Source organism: Gavialis gangeticus, unplaced genomic scaffold (assembly GCF_001723915.1).
Source record: "Gavialis gangeticus isolate Ggan-Ray unplaced genomic scaffold, GavGan_comp1, whole genome shotgun sequence".
NCBI lineage: Eukaryota > Metazoa > Chordata > Crocodylia > Gavialidae > Gavialis > Gavialis gangeticus.
Genome location: NW_017729007.1, coordinates 3,912,557 through 3,921,672, shown reverse-complemented (window position 1 = coordinate 3,921,672; position 9,116 = coordinate 3,912,557). Strand labels below are relative to the sequence as shown.

Below are 9,116 nucleotides of genomic sequence, written 5' to 3'. Positions count from 1 at the left end.
AAAAAAAAAAACAAAAACGAAAAAAAACCCAGAACAAAACAAAAACAGCAGGCTTCATTTGAAAGGCAAGTCTGCAGTGCAGGAACTGTCCATTCGCTCCAAATTTGTGGTTTGAGTGCTTAGATTTTTATAAAATGCTACCTTGGTCCTTTCTTCTCATCGAGGTGCACTTGGCACTGACAGTTAGAAGGTTCTGCTCCAATCTTCACTGTCACCATGTCAAATGGGACTTCAAAGTAGTATTCTCTGATCCTTGGGTTAAATTTAGGATTCAGGTCCACAAGTGGACTGGTGAAGATCTGCCTGATATGAGACAGTGTATCTTTATCTGTACCAAGAAGGCATCAAGAAAGAAAACTGAAATATATGAACATTTTAAAACATGTAATGGTTGCAAAGTTATTAAGCAATACAATTCATAAAAGCAGTCTTTCACTTGAACTACAACATGTTAAATGATTTTGTTCTGCCATTTGAGATACATTTTCAGACCATTACAAGGTTTTAATCAATCACTGGCTAATTACCTCAGTAGGATTCATAACATTAAATATCTGAATAAGACTTTGGAAAGTTAGGGATTAGGATCATGAAACCCTGTCTCCAGTGGGTTAATCGAAACTTACATGGGCATTATAACAAAAATTCATAACCTGCTTAGTTTGTACCAATCTGTGTGCAGACTTTATATAAACGTGTAGTTGCCAGGAAAAGTCAGTCTGTTGGAAACACTCGTACATAAGAACTGATCACATGGTGATTTAGACTCTGGGGTCATTTGTAATACAGCAGGATGATTTTTTTTTAAGAATCCTCATTCAGCAAATTCTGCCTTCACTCCTGTTTGTGAATTATCTACAAATAGATCATAATTTTCAAAACTGTACTCATTATTTTGCTTTATCTACCAGCTGCTTTCTGAGAATAATTATTTGCCTGGAGCAAATTTGTGACAAAGCTGGTGAAATTATTTCGAGCTGACCTGCTAGAATGATATACTTACAAATTAATTTTGCCTTCCAATATTCTCCAATATTTTTTAAACATCAGTGACTTCTACAAACATTCCAGCCAGTGAATTCTATCACCAAAATATCTGAACTAATCTGGAGGCTGAATACATGGCCAAAGTGGGGCTTAAATGACGCACGTAGTCTATGTTTACTGTGGTACAGACTGAAATGCAGTTTCTCCCACGTTACAGAGGTTTAACCAAGAGCAGAATTTAGGTTATATTTTTATTCAAAGCATCCAGCACAGAGAGTTGAGGTAATATAAGTGGTCAAAGGATATTATTCTTAAGTACAGACCATTCTCCAAGATGTTATATGCCTTTGGTAGAGCACACATTGTTTCTGATACACTCTGCTTCCCTGAGAAACCATGAATAGCCTTAAGAAAAAGTAGCTTGGGGAAAACATTAGAAGAAAAATCTTATAATGGGAACAAAACCATGGGGTCAATCACCTAAAGTAGGAATGTTCATGGTTTGGAATTAACATCTTCCTGACTGATCTTTGAGTTTAGTAAGAGAGAGGAGATGAGACCCATTGGGTTGAAGATTCCTCACCACTAAATAGCAATTTGTCTTACCCTGTGTAACAGGGGACAGCTCAGGGCCAAGTCCCAACGTCGGCCCACCCACCTGTCTAGGGCAGTCTGCCCTGTCTCGCCTGCCACAACTTGTTGTATAAATAACTGGTGTTGAATACAGAGGCTGTCCATTAAATGCTCTGATGCTTAGGGCATTATACACAGCTCCAACCTCTCCAATACCTTGTCCCATGCCTCACAGATGGCATTGTAAGTTGGTTATAGCACCGGCCCAGAGCCAGGCCAAACTCTGCCCCTTGTAGTGCCTCTAACACTGGGCTCAAACACTCTACCCTTCACAAGGTCTCTTTCATACCACCCCCTCTCACACGGCCTCTTTCACTCCACCCCCTCTGACAAGGCCTCTTTCATATTCTTTCATACTGCTCCTCACTGGGCCACTCTCAACCTGCCCAAAGGTGTTCCGCCATGCCCTGTTAGAGTGATTTCTATATATAATATAGCACAGTTAAGGAGACAGAGGAAAAGCCCCAGCAGCTGTAATATCACAGCATACAGAATCCAAGGAGCTAATTTAGACAAGCTCTTCATCTCCTGAGCAGGTCTATGACATCCACTCGTAAAACAAAGTTTTATTTCTTATATTTGCTTTGGCTCACAGAACTCATTGTACCCCATAATGAACCAACCACCATGCAACCACATGTAGCTCTTACATAATTTCAATTGGCTATAAAAATAAGAAAGTATATTTGTAAAATTATGTATTAATGCAGTTGACTAGGCAACTTCCTGGCTAGTGATGGCAAGAGATGTTAAACAAGTGAAATTTAATGTTGAAAGGCAACAGTTGGGTTTAAGTCTGATTTGATATTTAAACATCTCATTCCACATCACAGGAAGACCATAAATATTACGTTGTACAGAAAATATTTGATCAGGAAGGGTAAAGTACCGAACTAATACTCTTTAGGATACTAGGGAACCCAAATTACTAAAATCATAGGATCATCCATTTTGATTACATACAATGCTGAGCTAAGCCATTTCAAACTATGCCTTTTCAAACATAAATGGTGATACTCATATCTCTATTGTAGGCAGATATACGTAATCCATACAACTAAATTTACAAGGCCTCTTTATAAAAAACAATTCTAAGTGAATAGAGAAACTGCAATTGTCCTTGAAAAAGTTCTATGTAAAAAACAAATGGTATAACCATAGCATAAAAAGCAACCAAGGCTTTTGGATCATTAGAATATCACCATTCCAAAAAGCACAATAATTTCTCATTTTGCGCTTGAGGCTTATTTTACATACCTTGCCCTATTTATTGACTGATTCAGAAACAGTTCTGTTTTAAAAAAAAATCCTTGGTTTAGTTTCTAAGGGCCAAAAGGCACCCCAGTCCCTAAAGAACTGTATACCAGAGCCAGATCCGGCTCCTGGCCCCGTCATTTAGCCTGTGAGCCTCCACAGGGCAGAAATTGGGTGAAGGGACAGCAGTGGCACTGCTCCCCCACTGCCAGTTTCCAGACTGAGGGAGCCCCGGTCCCTGTGCAATGAATCAGACACCTGATCCTAGTGCAGAGGGCCAGGCAGGGGCGGTGCCAGGCACTAGTGACCAATCCCAGGGGGAAGGGGTGCTAGGCCTTAGGGCCTGATCCTGGTGCACTGGGCTCGATCTGGCCAGTGAACTGGGACCACCCCACTCACCTGGCCTCTAGGGTCAAAAAGCTGAGCACCACTGCCATATACAGACACTGAAGGGAAATTGTTGAAATGCATCTTTCAAATCCCACATTCTGCTAATACAAAGATCTTGGCTTACCATGACTGCAGCGTCTTTCTTTAGTCTCACTGAAAAAGTGCAACACTAAAGGACAAACAAAAACAAATGAACAATGTTCTGCTGTACAGACTACATGCAACTACTATTCACAATCCACAATAAAAGAAAACCGACATTGAGATTTAATTTAAAAAATATTAAGTCAAGCTTATTCATTTCAGTTTGGGGTACATGTTACCTGTCTTCGTTGCAGAAATAAAACCACAAAACCAACTCACTAGAGTTTTTCCCAGTAACACCTGGTGGCTTTTTATATTAAGGAAATGAGTCAATTCTTTCTAGTTGGAAAGCAGGGATGCAAGAAACATCAGACATATTATCAGAGTTGTACAGAAGAAATATAGGTTCTGATTTCCTACCTTTACTACCCCTTGTTTGGTTGAAAAGAGCTCTCTGTTTAATGCTCTCATTTTCCAGGGAAGAATTCCTACAAATGGAACAGAAAAGATGTTTCTTGCTCAATGAAAAGAACAGAACCCCAAAAAAAATTTTTTACAAATCCCTATCTATCCAGTCTTAGCATAATGATATTACTTTTGGATATAAGTTCCCAGTACTAACAATCTCATCTGAAATTAACTTCACAGAACAATCAAAGTTCCTAACAAACAAACAGTAGTCCACAGCAAGAAAAAGAGGAAAAGACAAAGTATATCACAAAAGAGCAGCTAAATAGTAGAAGAAAATAAGGGAAAATTGAATTCAAGAATGAAAGCAAAATCCCTTTAACTGTTTGTGTGTCACTTTTTTTACAAATATGCAGATCGGATTACAATTTGTACACTCCCCCTCCTCCCCCAAACAAATGAAGACTTGTGGAATGGCACACTCCTAGATTGAGGTCAGTATGGGTTTATACAAAGGAACAAAGTAAACACAAGTGATATTATCCCATGCATTTGTACATATTGGCTAATCCAAAACTAAATGATATGTTTAACTGTTATGAAACATGAAAATCTGGTCTTTAACAAATGAGGACTAGCTATCTGCAACCACTCATAAATATGTCAGCAGCTCCAGATATGTTAAATCAGCACATTTCTTGTTAAAATTAGTCAAACCCATTTTTGGACCTGATTGGAAGCTGGCAATAGGCTTTGTTCTATTTGCACACTATATGACTGATAGCAAGAAATGACAAGGAAAGAGTTTGTATCTTTTTCCCAAAAATGATTCCCTGTGAGATCTCCCTAAGGAAATTCATTGTCACAGAAACCCGTATCATATCAGCTTAAGATCTAAAAAGACACAAAACCACTGTAAAGGGTGGGGGACATCGTAAAAAGTTCATGGCTAAATATCCTAACTAATATTTTAATGTAAATTGCATAAAGGATTATTAAAAGAAATTGCTGAAATTTTTCACCGCATAATATTAAACCATATAGAATTCTGAGACAGGAAACGAGGCTACTAACACTTTCGTTGCTGGCAAATCAGGATCAGTAGGTGTGAACTTTGATCCTGTGCTACCTAGATGCTGCCTTATAACTGTTCATATTCACAATCTCCTTTAAATGATGATTACAAATGTAGTAATATCCATGAAATGTTCCTTCTCACCTAAGCTTAGACCATTTCATAATCATTCTGGATGAGTTTCTGGAACTCTTCTTGCTTCTCCTGTAGAAGAAATTCAGAAAGCTCACTAACTTCACCAGAATAGTTAAAACTGTACAGGGTTCAGGCTAAGGCTCTATTCTTTGGATCCATGAGCAGTAAGCTGCAATACTACATAAAGTTGGTATAAACAGGACATTTTTCAGTGATTCTCCTTACCTGTCATCTTGTAATATAAAATGAGTAGTTGACCATACAACTGGAACAAAATGGAAATGGATTTTACACATACAGATACAAAGAAACAATGAAGGAGATTCACTGAAAACCTGGCCCCAATTCTGTAAAAACTAGAACAGTCCTGATGAGATACTCATCAAGGCTCTGAACTTCAAGCTTAATCAAAGTTTAAAAAAATGCTTAAATAAGGTATGGGATGAAGCTTGACTTACCTCTTTCCACCTTTCCAGCACTCCTAACTATACCCATACAGATAACACCAATGGCAGATGGTTACATACTTGGAACAATGAGGTAAAAAGATCAAGATTAACCATTTCCAAAACAGAAGCATCTATTCAGTGAATCAGCAGAACTTCTCTTTTAGTGCAGCTTCTACAGGTAATTTGTGAATAGGCAGGCTGACCTATGCCATGTAATAGAACAGGGGGATTGACCCTTTTGGCGAGCATACTACCGATCAGCCCCACACCTTTCCTTTGATCCCTTTTCCCTGCCTAGTTAGCTGTTCTGCATTCTGCTCCCTGACTGATCTGCTGTTTTGCTTTCTACTTCCTGCCCTATGTTCCCTGCTCAATCTGCCCCTGTGCTGCGTGTCCCCTCCCCAGTGTGCCACATGTAACACACAGAGACTGCCCATGCCACTTGTGATGCACAAGCTGCAAGTTGGCCACCCCCGTAAATAGAAGGTGACAGCACATGACCATACACAAATGTCCAACTTGTAGGAAAAAAAAGTTATGTCACTTTATCAAAGTCGATAAGCGGTGCAGCCTAAATTTAAAAAAAACCTGATGATGACTGGTAAGCTTTGATAGACAAAGCTAAAATATTTTGGCAAACTGGCAGAGATCATATCCCATATATTCTCACATACCATACTCCCCCAGTTAAGACATGTTCTTTGTTTTTGGAAGGCAGATTATGGGGGGAGTGGGGGGTGAAGACGCTATTAATTTCAGATGCAGCATTTTTTACTTGTTTTTTATATATGGGTAACAAGAATAATAAAACTTATTACTTATAGCAATTACTCAGAACTTTACATTTTCAAACTGCTACATAAATATTAGATAACCTGTGCAGTTCCAAGTCACTAACAAATTAAAAAATAGGCCAACTGAAATTAACTTGCTGAAAGTCACCCCTTGAGTCAGCACCAGAGGCAGAACTGGAACAGAAATTTCCGTCTATCCCAAGGTAATCTCTATGAACTCTGGTAAATACTGTACCTAGTTCTTATGGGAGTCAAAAAAACCTTGCATAATTCTGTTGAAATTTTCTAAAAGAAATCCCTCACAGTTCCATGTTACTTTCTACACCAATACTACTTGGCATTAGAGGGAAAAGTAAAGAGGCCAAAAATGCACTTTATGTGGAAACACAGTTCCAGCCTTAACAACGGAATGGCTTTCATAATTAGTCACAATGCCCAGCATCTCATGTTGCAAATAACCACACATTCACTGAAGTAAAAAGTACCACTGAAGTTACTGGAGCTACACACTATGTAGAAATATTACCAAAAAACTGACTTACCATCCAACCAAATTTGTGTGTGCCTCTTTATTCCTGAACTGGAACTGTTCAAGTAAACTGGAAAGAAGCCAATGTGCTGTCAGGACTGAACCAAGTCTTCTCATTGGGTCCACCATGTGGTAAAGGTCATGCAGCAAATTTTGAATCTTAGGCACAGAAGATGGGAAAAGCTGAGAAGAGAGATGTTGAATAGGAACTAAATGAATAAAGTAAATTACTACTTATGGCTAAGTACAGACAGTCAAAAAGCCCAAGGCTAAATTGATTCAATCTTTGCAGGTTAGTCTAAACTCTGTAGACTGAACCAATAAGCAAGTGAACAGAAGTTCACTTTTGATTCCGGAAATACAGCCTGCAGTGGCCCAGGCCAGAAGCTGGTGGGTGCTAGAGCACACCTCCCTTTTGGCTGGAGCAGACAGCTTGGACCAAGCCTAACCTGCCCACCCTGCAAGATGCAAAACATTGTGGGATGCTGGTGGACTGAAAATTAACTTGAATCTAGAGGGGATCTGGGACAGAAGTTCAAAAAACTGATTTAATATAAATCAGTTAAGTCTGATACTACATCCATCCAAGTTTATTTTAAACTGGTTTTGACAATTTTGAAAGCAGTTTATGTGCCCTGAACTTCTGGACTGGCGACAGACATTCAAAAAGCCTGAACCTGAATTGATTCAATCTTTGCAGGTTAGCCTAACTGCTTTGCAAGTGGATAGACATTCACTTTTGATACAGGTAATGCAGGCACATGCCTGCAGTGGCTCATCTGTTGATGATCCTGAGCTTTTCAATTTCCCTCTCCCTGCTTTATCATACTGTCTATGGGTAAATCTGATATCTTTTATTGGACCAACTAGAAGATACCAATACCCCTATATCTAGCCATGAACTCACTTCCTTTACCAACAATCACCTCCATCTGTCCCATGCCTTTTCTTAAACTGAAATCCCTTACTGGTGTGACAGGCTAGCTGGCAGTGACTTAGCCCAGGGGTTTTGAAAGAGCAAAAGATGATTGGAGGACTTGGGATTCCCTTTCCTCACCAATCAGGCCCCAGAGACTCAACCCCTGTGTCCCCTGATTGGCCCCCTGGGTCACCTGGTGGGGGGTAAAAGGGGCAGCATGGGCTGACTCAAGAGAGACCAGCGAGGGACAAGAAGGAAGGAGCTTCACAGAGCTGGCAAGAGCTGAGTCAGTGGGGCAGGAGCAGTGCCCCGGAAGAGCCTGAAAGAGCAGGACTTGCAGGCGGCAGTGGGACTCTCAGCAACGCGGCATGCAGCCAGCAGGAGAGGCTCCCCACTGGGCTCCAGGATCCCCTATGAGAGATCCCCTATGACAGAGCAGGAGAGGCTTCGCCGCTCCAGCAAGGATCTGAGCAGTGACCTGAGAGGTTCGCAGCTCTGCTTCCAGCTCCTCCAATCAGAGGCCAGGAAGCTCGACATGAGGCTGGGGCTCTGGCAAGGTCAAGACCCCTAGCAGGCTGGTACAGTGCCACCACTGGTGGCTGTGTGGCAACATTTCTGCCTACCACATGGGCAATCTGAGTTTAAGTCCCAGCTTCCCTTGCATGTCTTCCTCCCCCAAGCCCATATATTCAGTTGTTAAGCCAATCTATATCATCTATCCCTACTCCCATTTAACTCTTCTTTCCTTCCCTCCCTACTTCGCCCCAGTTTATCATTTGTCTGCCAATCCCCAAATCTTGTACTTAGCAGCCCTGGAGGAGATTCAGAGACCATGTAGACTTCTTGTAGCCCTGATATGGGCTTTGATAATTTTTTTCTGCTTCTTCCTTGTGAAGTCACTTTTCTTCACCCCTCATTGAATCCCATGCCTATAAATGCCAGCATTTTTTCATATCCACTGATTCTTTCCTAAAGCTCTCACCACTCCTACATTCTCTTCACTCTGCACAGGATCTCATTGACCAGTCAGTCTTTTCCTTGGACAAAATCTTTCATCATCTCCACTCCTCTTCTCCTCAGAACTTATTTCTCCTGACACTGACAAGTCTGGTTTGTACTCACTCCAGTCTCTTCATCTACTCTATTTCTGCTCCCACTGCACTCTCTCTTCATCTCACCCTGAAAGTCTCAATTCTTCTGGGGAAGGTCTTTGAAAAAATTATCAAGGGCCACATTTGTGAGAGCCCTGCAGGGGAAGTGATGTTGAGTGGTAACCAGCATGGGTTTGTGCAAGGCCAATCCTGCCTGACTAATCTGGTCTCTTTCTATGACCAGGTAACAAAGAGCTTAGATGGGAAGGAGGAAGTCGATGTCATCTTCTTAGACTTCCAGAAGGCCTTCGACACAGTGTCCCACCCAATTCTGGTGGGCAAGCTGAGGGACTGCGGCATTGACAAAT

General features: G+C 40.9%; 1 protein-coding gene across 1 annotated transcript in view; it reads right to left on the bottom strand.

Moving 5' to 3' along the window:
• The window catches only part of CPED1 (cadherin like and PC-esterase domain containing 1), a 273,667-nt gene that overhangs the window by 161,652 nt on the left and 102,899 nt on the right, over positions 1–9,116 (bottom strand). The window contains exons 11-15 of the mRNA XM_019509244.1: positions 6,752–6,921; positions 4,976–5,035; positions 3,769–3,836; positions 3,389–3,433; positions 259–328 (exon numbers count right to left, since the gene is read on the bottom strand). Coding sequence (XP_019364789.1) covers positions 259–328; positions 3,389–3,433; positions 3,769–3,836; positions 4,976–5,035; positions 6,752–6,921 — 413 coding nt within the window. The remainder of the gene's footprint in view (positions 1–258; positions 329–3,388; positions 3,434–3,768; positions 3,837–4,975; positions 5,036–6,751; positions 6,922–9,116) is intronic.